Below are 25,314 nucleotides of genomic sequence, written 5' to 3' on the forward strand. Positions count from 1 at the left end.
AATTTCAGGCTGTCACTTGTCTTTCCAGACATAAAACCATCAAAAGTCTGCTCTTACAGCTGTACATCTTCCAGAAACTCCACCAGCTAGCTCTGATGTACAGGTTCTGAGCCATCGCTGGCATTTTATCAGGATAACATTTGTTCTGTCCCATGCACTCAAAAAGCTCTTAATGTCGAGTGGAAAGTTCGAAAGCATATCACACAAAGCTGAGGTGTGGGAGTGACAATATGGAAGAACTCAACCTGGTTTACATAAACTTTAGTAAGCTGCTCCAAAAACAATAAAGCCTTTAGTCTGACATTGAAAATTTAATCGAGGTCTGAGTATGAATTAGAATTCCAATGTAATATATGTACGTATTTAAAGTGTTCTGTATTTCTAAAATGAATTAGGTTGTCACCCAAATAATTGGGTATCTTTCCATTTTTAGACTACTGACCCAAAGTATTTCCTAGTATGTTAAAATTATTGTAATTTTCACGCTGGCTCAAAGACTGCATAAAGTACTCCCAACCCAGAATTCCAGTTCTTTAAATGGATGCAAACAATGTAAAATTGGCAAGAGTTGGGATATTGCTTTCTATTTTTCTATTTCCAAATCTAATATGCTAGCCTTTGGATTTATTCTTAACAGTCATTGAACCAAGCATCTTTAAAAGCTTCAACTTTTACTTCTGTCCTGACAGAGCTTTGAGGAATAAAAATTAGGTTTGACAGAGCTAAGAAAAAACAATGATCCCAATTCCCATGGCAGTATGCCAAGCCACCTTATTGCTTGTTACTAAGCTCCAGCTGTCTTCTCCCTGTTCTGTTAGAACAAATGTGAACACCTGTTGAAGATTGTGGAAAAGTGCCTAGGTATGTCCTATACACACAAAGCAGGACAAGCCCAACCCAGCTAATTACCAGCCCATCTGTCTACTCTCAATCATCAATAAACTAATGGAAGGTGCTATCAAGCAGTATTTGCTTTGCAATAACTTGCTCATTGATGCTCAGTTTGGGTGCTACCCGAGCCACTTGGCTCCTGACCTCATTACAGCCTTGGATCAAATATGGACAAAAGAGTGAAATTCCAGAGATGAGGTGAGCATGGCTGTCCATGACATAAAGGCAGCATTTCACTTGAGTGTGGCACCAAGGAATCCTAGCAGAACTAGAGTCAATGGAATCGGGAGTAATACCCAGCACAAAGGAAAATGGTTGTGGTTGGTGGAGGTCGTACATTTCAGTTCCTCGGGGTAGTGGTCTAGGCCCAACCATCGTCGGCTGTTTCAACAATGACCTTCTATCCATCCTAAGGTCAGAAGTGGAATGCACCATGTTCACCATTCACAGCTCAGATGCAGAAGCCATCCATGTCCAAATGCAGCAAGATCTAGACAATATTCAGGCTTGAGTTGACAAGTGGCAACTAACATTTGCGCCACATGTGTGCCAGGCTGACCATCTCCGCATGAACTAAAGGCAGCCAGCCCTTGTAAAATCATGCCCTAGCAAGAATCAAGAGAAAATTAACAGAAACATTTGGAAGATAATTCAATTTTAATGGGGAAGTAGGGCATGAAAGATATTTTAAAGGCACCAACTATTTTCCAAAAGAGTGTCCGTTGCAGCTGTCAGGTGAATTTATAGAACTGGAAACAGCAATGGATTCTGTCTTTAGAAGCCAAGTACTTGAAGTTAACACATAAGTATCATCTATCAAGGTGACTTTACTGCCTCTCAATAACATGTTTGTCAAAGTGGTGCAGCCACTGTTCAAATAGAGCATCAATCATACATGCCTTCTAGTCTGCCAATTATGAACAGAGTAACAAAAGCATCAGAGGGTTATGGAATTTTGCATCACCCTCAGGCTTAGCTTTTCCCTAATTGCATTTGCACAGTGTGATAAGTCGCTATTTTCCATTTCTCTGCCATAGATATTTTTGATGAAGATTGGCATTCTTCTTGGGTACAGCTTTTACAAGGAGCCAGCTTCATTACCAATAAATATGGGTTTGTGCTGCTAACAAAATTAAAGTTTATGTGTTACGTTGTTGATTCTGAGGAATGTTGCTTGCCTCCCGAATGTGGAGTTGGGTTTGATTGCATTCTGTTTTTTGAAGTAGATGATCCATGATGCAGAATTGAACTTGGGTCCAAATTCTTCAGCTTCCTTCTGAAAATGAAATGAAAATGAAATGAAAATCGCTTATTGTCATGAGTAGACTTCAATGACGTTACTGTGAAAAGCCCCTAGTCGCCACATTCCGGCGCCTGTCCGGGGAGGCTGTTACGGGAAGGCTTCTACAAGCCAATGTAGAATTACCCAGGAAGGTTAACTATTTATAGACCCCAACTATTTCCAATTTTTCAAGCTGAGGGAAGCTTACTGCACCACAGGAGTGATAACACTGACTAATAGATTTTGTTTTATGATAAAACAAACTTTAATTTAAACATAAAATTAACCACTAACATCTTTACAGTTAACATTTACAACAGCTCTTGGATTGGATTTGTTTATTGTCATGTGTACCAAGGTACAGTGAAAAGTATTTTTCTGCGAGCTGCTCAACAGATCATGAAGTACATGGGAAGAAAAGGGAATAAAGGAAAATACATAATAGGGCAACACAAGGTATACAATGTAACTACATAAGCATTGGCATCGGATGAAGCATACAGGGCGTAGTGTTAATGAGGTCAGTCCATAAGAAGGTCATTTAGCAGTCTGGTGACAGTGGGGAAGAAGCTGTTTTTGAGTCTGTTTGTGCGTGTTCTCAGACTTCTGTATCTCCTGCCCGATGGAAGAAGTTGGAACAGTGTGTAAGCCGGGTGGGGGGACCTTTGATTATACTGCCTGCTTTCCCCAGGCAGCGGGAGGTGTAGATGGAGTCAATGGATGGGAGGCAGGTTTGTGTGATGGACTGGGCGGTATTCACGACTCTGTTCTTGCGGTCCTGGGCCGAGCAGTTGCCATACCAGGCTGTGATGCAGCCCGATAGGATGCTTTCTATGGTGCATCTGTGAAAGTTGGTAAGGATTAATGTGGACATGCTGAATTTCCTTAGTTTTCTGAGGAAGTATAGGCGCTGTTGTGCTTTCTTGGTGGTAGTGTCGACGTGGGTGGACCAGGACAGATTTTTGGAGATGTGCACCCCTAGGAATTTGAAACTACCAACCATCTGCACCTCGGCCCCATTGATGCTGGCAGGGGTGTGTACAGTACTTTGCTTCCTGAAGTGAATAACAAGCTCTTTAGTTTTGCTGGCATTGAGGGAGAGATTGTTGTCGCTACACCACGCCACTAGGTTCTCTATCTCCCTCCTGTATTCTGACTCGTCGTTATTCGAGATCTGGCCCACTATGGTCGTATCGTCAGCAAACTTGTAGTGGAGTTGGAACCAGGTTTTGCCTCACAGTCATGTGTGTACAGGGGATAGAGTAGGGGGCTAAGTACGCAGCCTTGTGGGGCCCCGGTATTGAGGACTATTGTGGAGCAGGTGTTGTTGTTCATTCTTACTGATTGTGGTCTGTTGGTCAGAAAATCGAGGATCTAGTTGCAGAGTGGGGAGCCAAGTCCTAGGTTTTGGAGCTTTGATATGAGCTTGGCTGGGATTATGGTGTTGAAGGCGGAGCTGTAGTCAATAAATAGGTGGATTGGAAATTGGCAAACGTGATACCACTGTTTAAAAAAGGAGGTAGGCAGAGAGCGGGTAATTATAGGCCAGTGAGCTTAACTTCGGTAGTAGGGAAGATGCTGGAATCATCAAGGAAGAAATTGCGAGGCATCTGGATAGAAATTGTCCCATTGGGCAGACGCAGCATGGGTTCGTAAAGGGCAGGTCATGCCTAACTAATTTAGTGGAATTTTTTGAGGACATTGCCAGTGCAGTAGATAACGGGGAGCCGATGGATGTGGTATATCTGGATTTCCAGAAAGCCTTTGACAAGGTGCCACACAAAAGGTTGCTGCATAAGATAAAGATGCATGGCATTAAGGGTAAAGTAGTAGCATGGATAGAGGATTGGTTAATTAATAGAAAGCAAAGAGTGGGGATTAATGGGTGTTTCTTTGGTTGGCAATCAGTAGCTAGTGGTGTCCCTCAGGGATCAGTGTTGGGCCCACAATTGTTCACAATTTACATTGATGATTTGGAGTTGGGGACCAAGGGCAATGTGTCCAAGTTTGCAGATGACACGAAGATGAGTGGTAAAGCGAAAAGTGCAGAGGATACTGGAAGTCTGCAGAGGGATTTGGATAGGTTAAGTGAATGGACTAGGGTCTGGCAGATGGAATACAACGTTGACAAATGTGAGGTTATCCATTTTGGTAGGAATAACAGCAAACGGGATTATTATTTAAATGATTTTAATGCTGCTCTGCAGAGAGACCTGGGTGTGCTAGTGCATGAGTCGCAAAAAGTTGGTTTACGGGTGCAACAGGTGATTAAGAAGGCAAATGGAAATTTGTCCTTCATTGCTGGAGGGATGGAGTTTAAGATGAGGGAGGTTATGCTGCAATTGTATAAGGTGTTGGTGAGGCCACACCTGGAGTATTGTGTTCAGTTTTGGTCTCCTTACTTGAGAAAGGATGTACTGGCACTGGAGGGTGTGCAGAGGAGATTCACTAGGTTAATCCCAGAGCTGAAGGGGTTGGATTACGAGGAGAGGTTGAGTAGACTGGGACTGTACTCGTTGGAATTTAGAAGGATGAGGGGGGATCTTATAGAAACATATAAAATTATGAAGGGAATAGATAGGATAGTTGCGGGCAGGTTGTTTCCACTGGTGGGTGAAAGCAGAACTAGGGGGCATAGCCTCAAAACAAGGGGAAGTAGATTTAGGACTGAGTTTCGGAGGAACTTCTTCACCCAAAGTGTTGTGAATCTATGGAATTCCTTGCCCAGTGAAACAGTCGAGGCTCCTTCATTAAATGTTTTTAAGATAAAGATAGTTTTTTGAAGAATAAAGGGATTAAGGGTTGTGGTGTTCGGGCCGGAAAGTGCAGTTAGAACATAGAACATAGAACATAGAACGATACAGCGCAGTACAGGCCCTTCGGCCCACGATGTTGCACCGACATGGGAAGTCAAAAACTAAAGGCCATCTAACCTACACTATGCCATTATCATCCATATGCTTATCCAATAAACTTTTAAATGCCCTCAATGTTGGCGAGTTCACTACTGTTGCAGGTAGGGCATTCCACGGCCTCACCACTCTTTGCGTAAAAAACCCACCTCTGACGTCTGTCCTATATCTATTACCCCTCAATTTAAGGCTATGTCCCCTCGTGCTAGCCACCTCCATCCGCGGGAGAAGGCTCTCATTGTCCACCCTGTCTAACCCTCTGATCATTTTGTATGCCTCTATTAAGTCACCTCTTAACCTTCTCTCTAACGAAAACAACCTCAAGTCCATCAGCCTTTCCTCATAAGATTTTCCTTCCATACCAGGCAACATCCTGGTAAATCTCCTCTGCACCCGTTCCAAAGCTTCCACGTCCTTCCTATAATGAGGCGACCAGAACTGTACGCAATACTCCAAATGCAGCCGCACCAGAGTTTTGTACAGCTGCAACATGACCTCATGGCTCCGGAACTCAATCCCTCTACCAATAAAGGCCAACACACCATAGGCCTTCTTCACAACCCTATCAACCTGGGTGGCAACTTTCAGGGATCTATGTACATGGACACCGAGATCCCTCTGCTCATCCACACTGCTAAGAATTTTACCATTAGCCAAATATTCCGCATTCCTGTTATTCTTTCCAAAGTGAATCACCTCACACTTCTCTACATTAAACTCCATTTGCCACCTCTCAGCCCAGCTCTGCAGCTTATCTATGTCCCTCTGTAACCTGCAACATCCTTCCACACTGTCTACAACTCCACCGACTTTAGTGTCGTCTGCAAATTTATTCACCCAACCTTCTGTGCCCTCCTCTAGGTCATTTATAAAAATGACAAACAGCAACGGCCCCAGAACAGATCCACTCGTAACTGAACTCCATTCTGAACATTTCCCATCAACCACCACCCTCTGTCTTCTTTCAACTAGCCAATTTCTGATCCACATCTCTAAATCACCCTCAATCCCCAGCCTCCGTATTTTCTGCAATAGACGACCGTGGGGAACCTTATCAAATGCTTTACTGAAGTCCATATACACCACATCAACTGCTCTACCCTCGTCTACCTGTTCAGTCACCTTCTCAAAGAACTCAATAAGGTTTGTGAGGCATGACCTACCCTTCACAAAACCATGCTGACTATCCCTAATCATATTATTCCTATCTAGATGATTATGAATTGTATCTCTTATAATCCTCTCCAAGACTTTACCCACAACAGACGTGAGGCTCACCGGCCTATAGTTACCGGGGTTATCTCTACTCCCCTTCTTGAACAAAAGGACCACATTTGCTATCCTCCAGTCCTCTGACACTATTCCTGTAGCCAATGATGACATAAAAATCAAAGCCAAAGGCTCAGCAATCTCTTCCCTGGCTTCCCAGAGAATCCTAGGATAAATCCCATCAGGCCCCGGGGACTTATCTATTTTCACCTTGTCCAAAATTGCCAATACTTCTTCCCTACGCACCTCAATGCCATCTATTCTAATAGCCTGTGTCTCAGCATTCTCCTCCACAACATTATCTTTTTCCTGAGTGAATACTGACGAAAAGTATTCATTTAGTATCTCGCTTATCTCCTCAGCCTCCACACACAACTTCCCACCACTGTCCTTGACTGGCCCTACTCTTACCCTAGTCATTCTTTTATTCCTGACATACCTATAGAAAGCTTTTGGGTTTTCCTTGATCCTACCTGCCAAAGACTTCTCATGTCCCCTCCTTGCTCGTCTTAGCTCTCTCTTTAGATCCTTCCTCGCTTCCTTGTAACTATCAAGCGCCCCAACTGAAACTTCACGCCTCATCTTCACATAGGCCTCCTTCTTCCTCTTAACAAGAGATTCCACTTCTTTGGTAAACCACGGTTCCCTCGCTCGACCCCTTCCTCCCTGCCTGACTGGTACGTACTTATCAAGAACATGCAATAGCTGTTCCTTGAACAAGCTCCACATATCCAGTGTGCCCAACCCTTGCAGCCTACTTCTCCAACCAACACATCCTAAGTCATGTCTAATGGCATCATAATTGCCCTTCCCTCAGCCAAAACTCTTGCCCTGCGGGGTATACTTATCCCTTTCCATCACTAACGTAAAGGTCACTGAATTGTGGTCACTGTTTCCAAAGTGCTCACCTACCTCCAGATCTAACACCTGGCCTGGTTCATTACCCAAAACCAAATCCAATGTGGCCTCGCCTCTTGTTGGCCTGTAAACATATTGTGTCAGGAAACCCTCCTGCACACATTGTACAAAGAACAACTCATCTAATGTACTCGAACTATATCTTTTCCAGTCAATATTTGGAAAGTTAAAGTCTCCCATAACAACTACCCTGTTACTTTCGCTCTTTTCCAGAATCATCTTCGCCATCCTTTCCTCTACATCCCTAGAACTATTAGGTGGCCTATAGAAAACTCCCAACAGGGTGACCTCTCCTTTCCTGTTTCTAACCTCAGCCCATACTACCTCGGAAGAAGAGTCCCCATCTTGCATCCTTTCCGCCACCGTAATACTGTCCTTGACGAGCAGCGCCACACCTCTCCCTCTTTTGCCCCCTTCTCTGAGCTTACTAAAACACCTAAACCCCGGAACCTGCAACAACCATTCCTGTCCCTGCTCTATCCATGTCTCTGAAATAGCCACAACATCGAAGTCCCAGGTACCAACCCATGCTGCCAGTTCCCCTACCTTATTTCGTATACTCCTGGCATTGAAGTAGACACACTTCAAACCACCTACCTGAACACTGGCACCCTCCTGCGAAGTCAAATCTGTGCTCCTGACCTCTATACTCTCAATCTCCCGTACCCCAAAACTACAATCCAGGTTCCCATGCCCCTGCTGAATTAGTTTAAACCCCCCCAAAGAGCACTAACAAATCTCCCCCCCAGGATATTGGTGCCCCTCAGGTTCAGATGTAGACCATCCTGTCTATAGAGGTCCCACCTTCCCCAGAAAGAGCCCCAGTTATCCAGAAATCTGAATCCCTCCCGCCTGCACCATCCCTGTAGCCACGTGTTTAATTGCTCTCTCTCCCTATTCCTCATCTCACTATCACGTGGCACGGGCAACAACCCAGAGATAACAACTCTGTTTGTTCTCGCTCTGAGCTTCCATCCTAGCTCCCTAAAGGCCTGCCTGACATCCTTTTCCCCTTTCCTACCTATGTCGTTAGTGCCAATGTGGACTACGACTTGGGGCTGCTCCCCCTCCCCCTTAAGGACCCGGAAAACACGATCCGAGACATCACGTACCCTTGCACCTGGGAGGCAACATACCAAACGTGAGTCTCTCTCGCTCCCACAAAATCTCCTATCTGTGCCCCTGACTATTGAGTCCCCAATTACTAATGTTCTACTCCTTTCCCCCCTTCCCTTCTGAGCAACAGGACAGACTCCGTGCCAGAGGCCTGTACCCCATGGCTTACCCCTGGTAAGTCCCCCCCCCCAACAAGTATCCAAAACGGTATACTTGTTACTCAGGGGAAAGACTGCAGGGGGTCCCTGCACTGACTGCTTCTTCCCAGTCCCTCTTATAGTTACCCATCTATCTCCAGTCTTTGATGTAACTACTTCCCTGAAGCTCCTATCTATGACCCCCTCTGCCTCCCGAATGATCCGAAGTTCATCCAGCTCAAGCTCCAGGTCCCTAACACGGTTTTTGAGGAGCTGGAGTTGGGTGCACTTCCCACAGATGAAATCAGCAGGGACACTGACGGCGTCCCTCACCTCAACATTGAGTTGAGTCCACAAAAGATCAGCCATGATCTCATTGAATGGTGGAGCAGGCTCGAGGGGCCAGATGGCCTACTCCTGCTCTATGTTCTTATGTCTGATGTAGGAGTCCTTGTTTTCAAGATGCTCTAGGGATGAGTATAGGGCCAGGGAAATGGCGTCTGATGTGGATCGGTTGCAAGAGAGATGTTCTCTCTTGGCATCTCGGACGGCTTTGCGGAGGCCATACCTCATTGGAATGATAAGGTCAAGGTCGTTTGCCTTGAGCGCCTCCGATCTGTCCTTCAGTAGGGAGTCAACTCGCGATTGAGCCATGGTTTCTGGTTGGGGAACGTATGTACTGTTTTCATTGGCACGCAGTCGTCCACACATTTGCTGATGAAGTCTGTGACGGTGATGGCATACTCATTTAAGTTGGTCGCTGAGTTCTTAAATATGGACCAGTCCACTGTCTCTAAGCAATCACGTAAGAGCTCTTCTATCTCCTCGGACCAGCACTGCACAACCTTCTTCGCTGGATTCTGCCGCTTGAGTTTCTGCTTGTATGCCGGGAGAAGGAACATTGTCTTTGGTCTGATTTCCCAAAGTGCGGTCGGGGGATGGAACGGTAGGCGTGGTATGGCAAGTATGGCAAGTAGCAGTGGTCAAGAGTGTTGTCACCCCTGGTGGGACAGGAGATGTGCTGGTGGAATTTTGGCAGTACACTCTTGAGGTTGGCCTTGTTGACGTCTCCGGCCACGATGAACAAGGCCTCCGGGTGTTCTGTTTCGTAGTTGTTTATAACTGTGTATAGTTCTTAACTTTAACTTAACTTTTAACTCTTTTTTAACTCTTTAACTTAACTTACGTTAAAGTTTCTTTTTTCAGTTCCTAAACCCACCACTGTACTCCAATTAACCAAACCAATATAGTTCAAATACTACTTATGAATAAAGTTAACAACCAGGTTTTTTATGTGCTTTTCTCTGCACAGGATCTTAGGAGATGGAACATTTCAGAACCAAAACTGAATCACCCTCTGGTCAGATCAAAATCCGAGGCAGAGCTAACATTTTCAGACATTTCTGTACCCAAAATAAGGCATTCTTCTATCTCCTCCCACAAGATGTTCCATGACCTGTTTAGCTAGGACCAGACACAGTACCCCATATAAATTATCTACACCCCGGTTGTCCTTTAAACATCAACAATATTCCACTAGCTGTAAACAAGTAAATAGTTCTCAAATCTATATTATCAGAACATTTCACCTACAAAATCAACGATTACCTCACTTCTGCGACCTCTTAATCACAACTTCAGCAGGTATACTGTCTGTATGCATCTTAATCCAAGTTTTAATATCATTACTGGAAACAAAAAATGGATTATATTCATCACACAGGAGATTCGGTGAAGGAAATGTGCTGAGCAGACGCACAATGTGTTGCTGCTCCTGAAAACGTGAAATTATATTGAATTGGATTTGATTTTTTGTCACGTGTACCAAGGTCACGTGAACCATTTGTCACAGACAATTCGTTCCATACATGAAAAAAACATAGGACATACAATAAATACACAGTCGGGTGAAGCAAAAGGAGTGTAGTACGGCTCAGTAGAGAAGATGCATGGAGAGATCAGTTTAGTCCATAAGCGGGTCATTCAGGAGTCTGGTAACAGCGGAGAAGAAGCGGTTTTTTAACCTATTAGTGCGTGTTCTCAGTCTTTTGTATCTCCTGCCCGATGGAAGAGAGAATAACCCGGGTGGGAGGGGTCTTTGATTATGCTGCCCCTTTCCCAAGGCAGCGGGAGGTGCAGACAGAATCAACAGATGGGAGGCGGGTTAGCGTGATGGACTGGGCTATGTTCACGGCTCTGTAGCTTCTTCCGGGCTTGGGCTGAGTGTTGCCATACCAGGCTGTGATGCAGCCAGATAAGTTGCTTTCTATGGTGCACCTGTAAAAATTGTTAAGCGTCAATGTGGATTTGCTAGTTTTCCTTAGTTTCCTAGTGAAGTTGAGGTGCTGTTGTGCTTTCTTGATGATAGAGTCGATGTGGATGGACCAGGACAGATTGTTGGTGATGTGCACACCTAGGAATTTGAAGGTGTTAACAATCTCTACCTCAGAACCATTGATGCAGACGGGTGTGTACGATACTTCGCTTCCTGAAGTCAATGACCAGTTCCTTAGTTTTGCTGACATTAAGGGAGAGATTGTTATTGTTACACCATGTTCTCTATCTCCCTCCTGTACTCTGACTCATCGTTGTTTGCGATCCGACCCACTACGGTCATGTCATCAGCAAAATTGTAGATGGAGTTGGAGCCAAATTTCGCCACACAGTCATGTGTGTATATATAGGGAGTATAGTAGGGGACTAATTACGTAACGTTACGGGGCCCCGGTATTGAGGACTATCGTGGAGGTGGTATTGTTGTTTAACCTTACTGATTGTGGTCCATGGGTCAGGAAGTCAAGGATACAGTTGCTGAGGGAGGAGCCAAGTCTTAGGTTTTGGAGCTTTGATATGAGCTTGGTTGGTATTATGGTGTTGAAGGCGAAGCCTGGAAAGAAGGAACGAAGAGATGGCAAGCGGGCGGGTGGCAAGACCCGGCCACACCTAAATGAGAAGGACCGCCAGGCCGCATGAGGGCACCACCCTGACTAATGGATAGAGGGAGTTCCTTACACAGGAACTCTAGGATCCAAAGGAGGCCATTAAGATGGGTTGAGGACAACGGCAAGGTGGCGGATGCACTGATTATCCTGCAGGCAACACTGGAAAAGTTGGAAAGGCGGCTGGAGACTCAGAACGCAACGATTAGGGAGCTGGAGAAGGCCTCGACCGACCAGAGTGACCAGATTGCTGCAGTAGAGACGGAAATGACAAGGTTGATGGCGATGCAAGATACACGGGGGGGGGGCTCGTGGACCTCGAAAATTGGTCACAACGCTAGAACCTCTGCAAAGTGTGCCTACCGGAGGGAACCGAGGGTAGGAACCGCACAGTGTATGTAGGCCAGATGTAACCTGGTGGGAAGGGAACAACTGAGGGCCATCATCGCAAAACTGCACCTCAAGACCGGGAAAGGATTGTGAACTGGGTAAGACGGGCAAGGTCCTGCAACTGGGAGGGTCACTCAATCCGGGGGTCACTAGATCAGCGGGTGTGTGTGGGGCGGGTGGCGGCACATCTCCTGTTGGTGGAAGGGTACCAGGTGATGAGGGGTGGGCAGGGGGGGGTAAGAGCACTACAAATGGGGTGTAAATGGGGGGGGGGGGGTAAGGGAGACAGACTGGGGGGGGAGGTAGCATAAGGACAGGGGAAGAGCTCCAAGCTGGCTACGACAAATCACATATGGCAGCAAGGAAGACAAAGGCACCACAAACAGCCGCTTTGGAGAGTCCCAAGCAAAGGGAAACCCCGGAGTACAAGGGCTCACCCACAAGGCATATAAATCATTGGCAGCCATTTTGGATGACTCCCTAACAAAGGGAAACTCCGCAGTGCAGGTACGCTTCACAAGGTAAGTATAGTTAGTCTCACAAATTAGGGGACTTAACGGCCCAGTGAAAAGATCCAGAGTCTTCACTCACCTGAAAAGTATGAAAGCCGACATAGTCTTCCTCCAAGCGACACAGCTGAGGGAGAAGGAGCGACTGCGGGTAAGGAAGGGGTGAGTGGGACAGATGTACAATTCATGCCATGGGACGAGATTTAGGGGGATGGCCATACTGCTCAATAAGAGCACAGCGTTTACAGTGACTAGGACGGTTACAGACCATGGTGGATGTTAAGTCATGGAAGGGGATTAGTGGTCCTCTTAAACGTGTACACCCAACTGGGAGGATATGGAATTTGTGAAAAAGACCATGGCAGAAATCCCCGACATAGACACACACTGACACATCATGGGGGGGGGGGGGGGGGGGGGGGGGGGGGGGGGGTCTTTAATCGTGTACAAATCCCACAGGCAGAGAGATAAAACCCTAAAGCGGGGGCGGGGGGGGGAGGGGGGGAATCAAACAAGGCGAAGGAACTAGTCACGTTCATGTAACAGATGGCGGTATTGGACCCATTGAGTTTCACACATCCAGGGGAGGAGGAGTTCGCCTTCTCCCAGAAACACAGGGTCAACCCCAGGGTCGACTTTTTTTGTAGTGGGGAAATCGGTGGTTCCGGGGTAGTAGGAGCGGAATACTCCGCAATTGTAATCTCTGACCACGCTCCACATTACATGGATGGGAGGTTGGACACGGCAGTCCTTGCCAATAAGGCATTTTGCGAAATGATATCACAAGACCATAGACGGGTACGTTAACAACAATGGTCTCACCCTCCAAGTTCTGGGAGGCACTGAAGGCAGTCATTAGGGGAGAAATTATGTACAAAGTGCACAGAGATAGGAAGGAGAGGGCGGCTAGGCAACAATTGGTCTACTCCAAACTGCAGGTGGACCAATGGTACTCATCGTAGAGCTACTGGCAGAGATGAAAAAGATACAAATGGACTTTGATCTGCTCCCCATGAGGAAAGCAGTGCACCTTTCATTTCATTTTTCATTTCAACTCCGCCAGACACAGGGGACCTTTTACGAGTATGGAAATAAAGCCAACCGCATGTTGGCCCACCAGCGGAAAAAGCAGGCAGCCTCAAGGGAAGTAGAGCAGATTAAAACAACAGTGGCAGGCTGGTAGCTGAGTCGGAAAAGGTCAACAAGGCCTTTGAGGCCTTCTGCTGTACATCTCAGAGCCCCCCGAGGGAGACTCCGGGATGAAGCGGTTTCTCGGATATGCCAGTTTTGGGGGAAGATAGGAGACGAAGTCTGGAAGCACCGTTAGAATTGGGGGAAGTCATGGAGAGTATCAACTCCATGCAGACGAGAAGGCGTCGGGGCCAGATGGATTCCTAGTGGACCTCTGCAAAAAAAAATTAGAGCCAGCATTGGCCCCACACTTGCGTGAGATGTTCATAGACTGGCTAGTAAGGGCTCCCTTCCTACCAACACGAGCACAAGCTTCAATATCGTTGATGCTCAAAAAAGATACCTTCCTACCAACACTAGCATAAGCTTTAATATCGCGGATACCCAAAAAAGTCAAAGACCCGACTGATGTGGATGCAAAAATCCGAGCAAAAACCTCAGGCTGGGCAGTTGGAGAGCTGCGTACCAGAGGTAGCGTGGAGGACCAGATGGGCTTTGTCAAGGACAGGGAGCTAACAGTGAAAATCAGGCGCCTGCTGAACGTGATAATGACCCCATCTGGGGAGAGAACACCAGAAGTGATCATCTCCTTGGATGCATAAAAGGCCTTCGACAGAGTCGAGTGGAAGCACCTCTTGGAGGTACTGTAACGGTTTAGGCGTGGATCAGGGTTCACCGCTTGGGTGAAACTACTGTACAGAGTTCCCATGATGAATGTACAGACAAACACCTCCAGCTCTAAATACTTCCAGCTGCACAGAGGCAAAAGGCAGGGATGCCTGCTGTCCCCGCTGCTGGTTGCCCTGGCAATCAAGCCACTGGTTATTGCCCTCAGAACGGCAAAAGGCTGGAGAGGTATCCAGAGGGGACAGAGAGCATACAGACAAATCCAAGTTCCAAAAAGAGGGTCTGACAAAGGAAAAGAAGCATGGGAGGCCTAGCCCTCCCAAACCTACAGTTCAACCACTGGGCGGCCACAGCAGAAAGAATGAAGGGATGGGTGAAGGAACTGGGAACGGAATTAGTGAGGATTGAGAAGAGTTCCTGCATAGGGACGTCCCTCCGAGCCCGAGTCACGACCGCACTCCCATCCCCTCTGACCAAGCACTCAAGAAGCCCAGTGGTGGTGGCCACGCTCCGAACGTGGTATCAAATGAAGCAACACTTAGGCCTAACCGAAATAAACACAATGGCTCCCATCTGTAACAACCACAGGTTCACGGTCGCAACTTTGAATGCCACCTTCAAAAGGTGGAAACAGGACGAGGAGACAAGGTTAGTGACATGTATACAGATGACAGACTAGCAAGCCTGGAGGAACTCATGGGATAGTTCCAACTACGTTAAGGAAATAAAATGAGATATATACAGGTCAGAAACTTACTCTGTAGGGAATCAATGCCAGGACACTCGCTAGTTGAGGAACTGTTGGAAGCGGGAGAACTGTGGGGACCTGTACGGGCAACTGTGGAGGAGCTACGCTCCCCCCCTGCATAAGACGAGGGGAAAATGGGAGGAAGGACTAGGCATAGAAGTATGGTGTTCTCTGGATTGAAGCACTACAGAGGGCAAACTCCACCTCCACGTGTGCAGAGCTGAGCCTATTACAGCGAAAAGTGGTGGGACAATGCCCTCTCCTTTGCCTCCCTAATCACTTGCAAGAACCCAGCTTGGCTGGCGATCAGCAGCACAACCCAAAGCTACAGATTGGCTGCCCGACCTGGCAGAATTCTTCGAACTGGAGAAGATAAAGTTCACCATCTGTGGAAGCCCTTCACCAACTTGATCCAAGATCTGTTCGTAGTCAGCAACCAGTAGAGCAGGAGGGGGGGGTGAGACAGACGAGTAATGGAACATGACGGAAAAGGAAGGGGCAGAGAGGGAAGGGAGCAGCAGAAGAAGGAGGTAAGGGTCGGGGGGGGGGGGGGGGGGGGGGAGTGTTAATACACGCTTGGGCCAACACTGGGGAGGGTAGCCGAGGCAAATTGGCCAATTGAAGTCTACAGGCCACAGATGGTGGTGGGGGGGGGGGGGGGGGGGGGGGGGGGGAAACAAGTGGAGATGTAAATATTTATAGTGATCTTTGTTTGCTTTTCTTTCTTGCTCAAGGGTTTAATCACACTTTTGTAAATTTTAATCTTTCCATGGTTGCTTTTGCTTGACACTATCTGCGGTAATGAAACGCGTAATTTAATACACAAACTGAAATGTATAACATAAAATGTGAAAACCAATAAAAACATTTTTTTTGAAAAAGCATTCATCTCACACTTTTCAACCCACAGGTCACCATCAATGAATTTGTCTTAGGACTTTGTTTGTGGACTCTGGATCTCTCATGAACCAATATTTATTTTCTCCATGGTCTCTGTACCATAAAAACCTTCTTTTCTGTATCCCTTTGTTTGTTATATGACTGTGGAGGGGGAAGTTGCAGACCCTCCTATACACAGTTTCTGAATGTGTGCAATAAACTAACCTTCTGAGTTAATCCTACCTCGCATTTGCTTTGAGGTTATTGGTGGAAATCGGATCACACTAACCCACAGGTTGGGAAACATGCCACAGCTTATTTAACAAAAAAATCTAAACACCTCTACGGATGGGGTGCTGAGAAGAAAAATTAGTGCTGTTAGAATTGAACTTCCTCCAGTCCATAACAAAAAGGAGGGAGTGTCCACAATAGTGCACATGGTCTTTGCAATTATGCTCAAGGATTAAATGGCTTCTTTTGGTACACTATTAATGTTCATATGTATTTGACTTTAAAAAAAATACATTCTGTACTGGTATTGTATAATTCCACTGTTACTTTATGGAAGTCGACGCCTTCTGACTTCCTCTGTTGTTAACATCACCTTGTGTTTTTTTTTCATTTATAGGGAGTTTGTGCTGATCAATCAAAAGTTACAGCCTATCATAGATTTCAGGTTGTGGAGATGGACAATTTGGTTCTTGGAGAGCTGCAAAGGATTTTGGATATTAAGGCGGATCACTTGCATCAAACGCTGGCTTTACATGCCTATACCTCAGTGCTTTCTCGTCTACAGGTGGAATCTTACATATTCAGGTTGTTGAACAGCTCTTCAGCATTTAGAGCGGTAGCAGTTCTGCAAAGACGAGGTTTGTATACCATGAATCAATAGCTCACGTAGATTTTCAGTGAAGTGAAGGGTTTACACCAGAATGCTAACCTGTCCTTTCACTTAAGGCAGGTGCTGTGCATTTTAACTATTTTTTATCTTTATTTTTCTAGATTTCCAGTTTTTTTTTTTATTGACACTTGATAAAATCTACCAAATTCCTTTGAAAACAAAAAGAGTAAAGGCTAAATTAATAAGTCGATGCACACTTGGTTTTAATCCATTCAGAGTTTTTCAATCAGCACTAAATCTTAAAAGTGTACCTCCTCCGATTGTCTGATTGTACTGATTTTAAGACAAGAATTCTCTGTGAAGAAGAATAAAATCCTGGAAATGAGAAATAAAAATAGAAATTCTGGAATTGAATGGGGTCAACCAACATCTGAAACAAAGATGGAGTCAATCCATCTTTGTAACCGGTTCCAGCTCTGCAATCTTCCCATAACTTTCTGTTCTTGGCCTCATGCACCCTTCATTCCATCATTGCCATCAGCAGTTGGTAGAATTCCCCCCTACTTTTGTTGGTATTTGTGTTGAGGTGCCATTTTAATGTCAGCAGTTGATGTCTTGCTGTTAAAGGTTATTAGCAACAATAGATCCACTTTGGATAGGAATTATTTTTTAGAATTCTATCATCTATCCATACGTGATATATTGCCTTAATATATTGGATACAGTCAAGCATATGTACACTCATGGAAATCCTAAGTTTAGTGAATATAGAATAAAACCCATTGTCAGTTTTGCGATGGAATTTACCTTTTAAATACGATTTTATCTTTAATTTGAAATAATAAATATGGTGAAAATGCAATTTTGCATTACCAGTACTTTTTTTTTCAAATTATGACTAACAGCCAAGTAACATCCTCACAGATTCCTTATTTCGAACAGATGTTCAAGAAGTGGATTGCAGCCATTCAGACCTGCAACTTTTAAAAGAAAGTATCAGTGTGCTCTTCACTTTTACCCGAAGAACAAATGAAGATAGTAAATTCCACAGTGACATTCTTCTCTGGCTACAAAAATTGGTATGGAATTATAATACTGAACTTTAAAATGTCTGTTAGATAATTATAGTCTTGCTGTGGATGAATTTAATGCTTCAGTTTCTTCCTCCTTCTACTCTCGTACACCACTGGACACTAGCAATACTAATTGTATGCAATGCTCAACATTTGATATCCATTTCTTTGACCTAGGCTAGTCTCACACTTAATTGTTAAATACTCATCACCATTAGAAAAATATATATATCTAATTTGTTTATTGTGTTGCAAGACTGCCGTTTTGTGGAGAAAAAACAAAAACTGAGGAAATAACTTTCCATTGGAACCACAATAGTGGGGAAAAAATCCTATCTCCACTGTATTAAAACTATTGAAAGCATCGCAAATGTGCAGTTCAATTAGATCATCGCTGTACTTCAGCTCCATTTAACTCTCCTTGTTCCTTCACCCTTGATACCCTTAAGCAACAAAAATCTGCCTCAGTTTTGAAAATTTCATTGACCCAATATCCTTTTAGCGAAAGGCGTTTTGAATTTGAGTAGAAGAAGCAACTTCTTGATTTCACTCTTTGCTCCCTTATATCTCCATTTGCTTCAGAGGAAATAATTCTCTGATTCTACACAATTAAATCCCTTTTATGATTTTCTTGCTTGCATCACCCCTCAACTTTCTAAAATGTGAGAGAACAAAAATCAGTTTTATGCAGACTAGTGTCATAATTTAACCCTATGGGGCATGATACCATTCTGTTGAATCTGTGCTGTAAACCTTCCAAGGCTGATGTATGTTCCTTGGTGCCCAAAATTTAATGCTGCACATCCAAAGCGTTCTAATCAAAATTCTACGGTCGAGGCATCACTTCCTAACTTTTATATTCGAGCTCACTTACAAGAAAGAGCAACATCCCATTAACCTTTTTTAAAATCTCTGTTACTATGTTCTGGCTTTCAGTAATTTATACACATGGACAACTAAATTCCATTGCTCCTCTGCAGCTCCTAATCTCATTGAATTTCATTTGTCATGATTTTGATGACTCATTCAATCGGTTAATGCTGAATTCCTCCTTCCATCCATACAACTTTACTACACTTCCTAATGTAGTGTATTATGCAAACTTGGATGTGGAATTCTTTATTCCTTCATCCAAATCATTACGATGTGTGATCAAATTCTGAGGCCCCAGAAGAGATTCTGGAAAACAGGTGGCTTCCGTTTTACAGGTGTAAACAATTAGAAAAGTTACTTTTTTGTGACATTTTTTCCTTCATTCTAGCAGTGATTTATAGAAATCACCTTGTCTTACTATCTGTACTACAAAGCTATTTGTTAATTAATAATAATTAATCCTTTTAGGTTGCTGTGTTACACAGAGTTGGCTCCGCTGTTGACCACCTCTTTCTTCTGAATCATATCCTTAGATGCCCAGCTGGTGTGAGCAAATGGGCAGCCCCATTTGTAAAGGTATGAATTTACTCACTGCATGAAAATATTGCAACCTTGCTTTTGTTTTAATGTAATATTCAAAGAAAATGATGCTTTTTCAATTTCTGTAATGTTTTGATGATTCTAGTTTGTGATAAAAATAATACCAGAAATATCTAGCAGTACAGATTTGATGATTTGCCAATTTGAATACTTTTTAAAAACTGATACACAATAATGTACATTTTGAAATTCAGCATGCTGTATAATTTGTAGCTGCTTCAGGGTGTTGTTCAAATGTTGCTGAGGGTTTTCTTGATCCATGAACAAATCTCTGGAGACTGCCACAGCACAGCAGGTGACGCCCTCTATAATTTGCTTTAGTAATTGAGTCTACTGATTGTAGTCAATTCTTGCTTATTTGCCTATTTGCACAATATTTAAGGAGTCGTTTTTTTAATTCAAAACTGCTGGTAATTTTTTGTTTCAAATCCAGAGCTGTTCTACATAGATTACATACATAGAACGTACAGTGCAGAAGGAGGTCATTCAGCCTATCGAGTCTACACTGACCCGCTTAAGCCCTCACTTCTACCATATTCCCGTAACCCAATAACCCCTCCTAACCTTTTTTGGACACAAAGGGCAATTTAGCATGGCCAATCCACCTAACCCTCACATCTTTGGACTGTGGGAGGAAACCGGAGGAAACCCACGCAGACATAGGGAGAAGATGCAGACTCCGCACAAACAGTGACCCAGCGGGGAATGTCACGTCATGTCATTCAGCTGACAATAGTGTATGCAGTAGAATATGGAGTATAGAGGTTGATAGAGTCTAGTCATTTGGTAGTTATGGTAGATAAAGGAAGAGAACAAAGATTGGTAATCTAAAGGCCTGGACTAATAATCCAGAGAACATGATGAATTCAAATTCCACTGTGGGAATTTGAGTTCAGTTTATAACAAAAAGCTCTGGATATTAAAACAACTGATCAGTAAAAATGAACGCAAAGACAAAGCTGCTAAATTGTATTATAAACCCGAGTGGTTCATTAGTATTCTTTAAGGGAAGGAAGCCTGACATCCTTCTGTCAATCCTTCAATCAGCTGCAGTCTGTGTCAGAATTAGCAGTAGGCGGAGAGGTTAGCATGCCAGTCATCCCAAGGAAACTAATATTGAATCAGGGTCAAGGCCTCACCAAAATTAATTCAAGAAAAATAATGGTACTGAAGAATAACAGACCCCCAAGGACAGATGGTTTTCAACCCAGGGTTTTAAGGGAAGTAGGTGAGAACATTGCAGATATACTAATTATAATCTCCTGATGTTCTCTTGATTCGGGAATTGTTCCTTTGGATTTGAAAATTGCACAGCTCACTTCCCTATTTAAGAAAGGCGAGAGAGAGAAACCAGGGAATTATCAAACAGTTAGCTTAAAATTACTTGAGTCTAAGAATAGCCTGATGAAACAACTTGAAATTTTCAGCTGCTAGATCGTGCCTGCCAAATCGAATTGAATATTTTAAAGAGGTGACTAGAGTGGTGGATAAAAGAAAATCTATGAATATTATTTATATGGACTTCCAGAAGGCATTTGGTTAAGTACCTTATAAGAGATTGTTAATTGAATTGGAATGGCAGGCAAATAATTAAACTGGTTCAAAAATTGGCTGAACGACAGGGGACAGTCGGTGATGATTGGCAGAATATGACTCGTGATAATCTCATGAGCATCTGAGGCTTTGTCTATTCCGTATTAACAACTTAGATTATGAGATGGAGAGATATCAAAGTTTGCCGATGACTAATCGGTGAAATTGTACAGAGTGCAGATGGAACCATATTAATACTTGTAATTTTAGGTTCAGTGAATGGGCAAAAACTGTACCAAATAGATGTCAGTATTGGCAAATGTGAAGTCATTCACTTTCGACCTAAAAAGGATAGACTAGGTTTTGAAATGGTGAAAAGCTATTGCAATAGTCCAAGATGTTAAGAAGTCAAAATACATAGATTATTAAAATGTCATAAATAGGTACAGAAAACAATCAAAAAGGTTGGTGAAATGCTGATATAAAAACAAATAATGTAGATACTGGAAGTCGGAAATAAAACAGAAAATGCTGAAAATATCCAGATCAGGCAGGTGACGGAAGATTAAAGATCATTAACCTGAAACATTAACTCTCCCTCTCTCTCCACATAATTGTCTAATCTGCTAAGTATTTTCAGCATTTTCTATTTTCATTTTATAATAGAATGTTGGCCCTGATATCTAGAAGAATGGAAATCAAGGAGGTGGGGCTTAGATAACAATGGAGTATTATGAGCAGTTCTGGGCACCAGATATTAGGAAGGAATGCACAATGGACTTAACAGAACGATAGCTAAACCCCAAAGGTTCAGGAGAAGCTACACCAACTAATCTATGGAATTTTTAAAGTTAACGGGTGAATTTGTTGAAATTTTCAAGATATTAAGGACAATTGATCGGGTAGACAGAAACTCCTGCTGGGAAGTAAGGTTAGGATGAGGTTAGGCCAGTCAAGGACAGTACTGGGAACTTGTGCATGGAGTCAGAAGAAATAGGAGGGGCATTGAATGAATACTTTTCTTCAGTGTTCACCAAGGAGAGGGGCCACATTTTTGAGGATGAGTGTGATGCAGGTGGGTAGACTGGAGGAGGTAGATGTTCTGAGGAAGGATGTGTTAGCAATTTTTAAAAACCTTAGGGTCGACAAGTCCCCTGGGCCAGATGGGATATATGTAAGGATTCTTTGAGAGGCAAGGGATGAGATTGCAGAGCCTTTGGCTTTGATCTTTGGGCCCTCACTGTCCACTGGCTATCACATAGAAGGCAGAGGGTGGTGGTGGATGGAAAATTTTCAGACTGGAGACCAGTTACCAGCGGTGTACCACAGGGATCAGTGCTGGGTCCTCTGCTATTTGTGATTTTTATCAATGACTTGGAGGAGGGGGCTGAAGGGTGGGTCAGTAAATTTGCTGATGACACCAAGATTGGTGGAGTAGTGGATGAGGTGGAGGGCTGTGGTAGGCTGCAAAGAGACATTGATAGGATGCAGAGCTGGGCCGAAAAATGCCAGGTGGAGTTTAACCCTGATAAGTGTGAGGTGATTCATTTTGGTAGAAAAAATTTGAAGGCGGATTACACGGTCAACGGCGGGGTTCTGAGGATTGTGGAGGAACAGAGAGATCTTGGGGTTCATGTCCACAGATCTCTGAAGGTTGCCACTCAAGTGAATAGAGCCGTGAAGAAGGTTTATAGTGTGTTAGCGTTTATTAACAGGGGGCTTGAGTTTAAGAGCCGCGGAGTTATGCTGCAACTGTACATGACCCTGGTGAGACCACATTTGGAATATTGTGTGGAGTTCTGGTCACCTCGCTATTGGAAAGATGTGGAAGCATTGGAAAGGGTGCAAAGGAGATTTACCAGGATGCTGCCTGGCTTGCAGGATAGGTCTTATGAGGAAAGATTGAGGGAGCTCGGGCTTTTCTCTTTGGAGCGGAGGAGGATGAGAGGCGACTTAATAGAGGTTTATAAGATGATGAGGGGGATATTTAGAGTGGACGTTCAGAGACTATTTCCTCGGGTGGATGTAGCTGCTACAAGTGAGCATAACTATAAGATTCAGGGTGGGAGATATAGGAGGGATGTCCGAGGTAGGTTCTTTACTCAGAGTGGTTAGGGTGTGGAATGGAATGCCTGCTGTGATAGTGGAGTCGGACACTTTAGGAACTTTCAAGCGGTTATTGGATAGGCACATGAAGCACACCAGAATGACAGGGAGTGGGCTAGCTTGATCTTGGTTTCGGACAATGCTTGGCACAACATCAAAGGCCAAAGGGCCTGTTCTGTACCGTTCTATGATGTGGAGATGCCGGCATTGGACTGGGGTGAGCACAGTGAGATGCCTTACAACACCAGGTTAAAGTCCAGCATGTTTGTTTAAACACTAGCTTTCGGAGCACTGCTCCTTCCTGATTCACCTGAGGAAGGAGCAGTGCTCCGAAAGCTAGTGTTTGAAACAAACATGTTGGACTTTAACCTGCTGTTGTAAGACTTCTTACTGTCCTGTACTGTTCTATGTTCTATATTAAGTCTAGGAAAAGGTGCAAGGCCTAAAAATTAGAGCCAGACCTTTCAGGGAGCACTTATACACATGGAGGCTGGCAGAAGTATAGAACGGCCATTCCTTAAGCAGCAATTACTGCTGAATAAATTATTAGTTTTAAATCAGAGATTGGTAGATTTTCTGCCCTTGTACATGCAGCAGGTTTGGAAGGTGCTGTTGAAGGAGCCTTGGCGAGTTGATCCTGGGCAACTTATGTATGGTACACGCTGGATCCAGTTTAGGCTCCGCTGACATGGAAACTGATTAGTAAAGTCTTAAAATTTCTAATTCAAGTAGCTTCATTTGCACTGTTTCATCATTTTACTCCACATTAAGTCAGTCATTCTGTGTTGAAAGAATATTTGTTGCAGACTTCCAGTGGCAGCCATGGAGGAGTAGGTCACACATTTGATAACTCCCGTCTGTAACGGAGTTTTGGACCTTTTCCCCCATTTTCTTTCTGATTTATGGGATAAATCGGTGAAGAGTGAGACAGTAAGGAAAAATCCCCTTCCAGTGTATGCGGAATTGGACCAGAAGTGGGCGTGTGGGACGACAAAGTCCTATAAGGGAGACGCAAGTAGAGCTGGTAACACGGGACAGCATGGCGGGGCAGCAGGGCCGTGGGGAGAAGACACAGTGGTCGCTGGAGCAGCTGGTGAAGTTTTTCGAGGATTGCTTTGCCAAGCTGAAGAAGGACACACTGGACGCGATTAAGGCTTCGATTGATCAAGTGATTCAGAATCAGGAAACCCACGGGAGAGCGATCCAGGCGATGGAACAAAAGTTGTCCGAGCACGAGGAGTATAGAACCATGCTGGAAAGCAAGGTGGGGACAATGAACGACCGCCAGAAAAGAATGCAGGAGAAGCTGGAGGACCTGGAGAATAGGTCCAGGAGGCAGAATCTCAGAATTGTTAGCCTCCTTGAAGGCAGTGAGGGATCGGATGCGAGGGCCTACGTGACGGACATGCTGGAGAGGTTGATGGGGACTGAGGTGTTCCCTCGGCCCCTGGAATTGGACAGAGCGCACAGAGCCCTCGCGAGGTAGTCCAGAGCGAACGAGCCGCAGAGGGCCATGGTGGTACATTTTCACCGTTTCATGGACAAGGAACACATTTTGAGGTGGGCCAAGAAAGAACGGAGCAGCAAGTGGGAGAACTGTGAGTTGCACATCTATCAGGACCTGGAAGCGGATTTGGCCAAGAGGCGAGCAGGGTCCAATCGTGCAAAAATGACCCTCTTTAAGAAGGGCGTGAAGTTCGGGATGCTGTACCCAGCCTGTCTGTGGGTCACACATGAGGAACAGGACTTCTACTTTGAAATGCCAGGCGAAGTATGGACCTCTATTAAAGAAATGAAGCTGGAGGTGAATTAAAAGACACTTAAGTCTTGGAGAAGTACTGTGGCGGGGATTTGTGGTGCTGGATTATATCAATTTAAGTAGCTCTATGTGGTTGCTTTGTCTTGCGGGGACCTTGTTGGGGGGGATGGGCTTTGAATTTGGTTCTGCTTTTTGGGTGACTGTTTTTTCACTGTTTTTTCTGATGTTTGTTTACTGGGGAATGTGATGCTTTTAAAATGTTTATTCATTTGGGGGGGGGGGAGAGAGAAGAAAACAATAGGGAGACAGACTGCTTGGTGCCAGGGGTGGGAGCTACCGAGTCAGCATGGGTCAGCTGACTCTCAAACGCAGGGAGGGGTGAGAAGGTGTTAAGCTGGAGCTTGACTTGGGGGATTGGGTTTCTAATGTTTTGCTTGGTGGGCGGGGTGCTGCTTTGCTGACAGGGGAGGAACTGTTACTAGGGGACAAATGAGAGGTCGGGAACGGCGGCAGCCTGAGTGGGGACTCGAGGAAGCGGAGGGCGCAAGCTTGAGGCTGGCCTAAAAAGGGTGATGGCTCGTCTGCAGGGGAGGGGGGGGGTTTGGAAGCCCCCTGTCCAGGTTGATCACATGGAACGTGAGAGGACTGAATGGGCCTGTCAAGAGGGCTCGCGTGTTCGCGCATTTGAAGGAACTGAAGACAGACATGGCAATGCTACAAG

General features: G+C 44.6%; 1 protein-coding gene across 4 annotated transcripts in view; it reads left to right on the forward strand.

The window, feature by feature from the left end:
- epg5 (ectopic P-granules autophagy protein 5 homolog (C. elegans)) overlaps positions 1-25,314 on the forward strand; it is a 236,083-nt gene that overhangs the window by 16,481 nt on the left and 194,288 nt on the right. For 3 of the 4 annotated variants that reach the window (XM_038790783.1, XM_038790784.1, XM_038790786.1), the window contains exons 3-5: positions 16,437-16,677; positions 17,574-17,728; positions 19,064-19,171. In XM_038790783.1, the coding sequence (XP_038646711.1) occupies positions 16,437-16,677; positions 17,574-17,728; positions 19,064-19,171 (504 nt within the window). The remainder of the gene's footprint in view (positions 1-16,436; positions 16,678-17,573; positions 17,729-19,063; positions 19,172-25,314) is intronic. The other variant, XM_038790785.1, reaches the window with a different exon arrangement.

The sequence above is a fragment of the Scyliorhinus canicula genome, chromosome 3 (genome assembly GCF_902713615.1).
Source record: "Scyliorhinus canicula chromosome 3, sScyCan1.1, whole genome shotgun sequence".
NCBI lineage: Eukaryota > Metazoa > Chordata > Chondrichthyes > Carcharhiniformes > Scyliorhinidae > Scyliorhinus > Scyliorhinus canicula.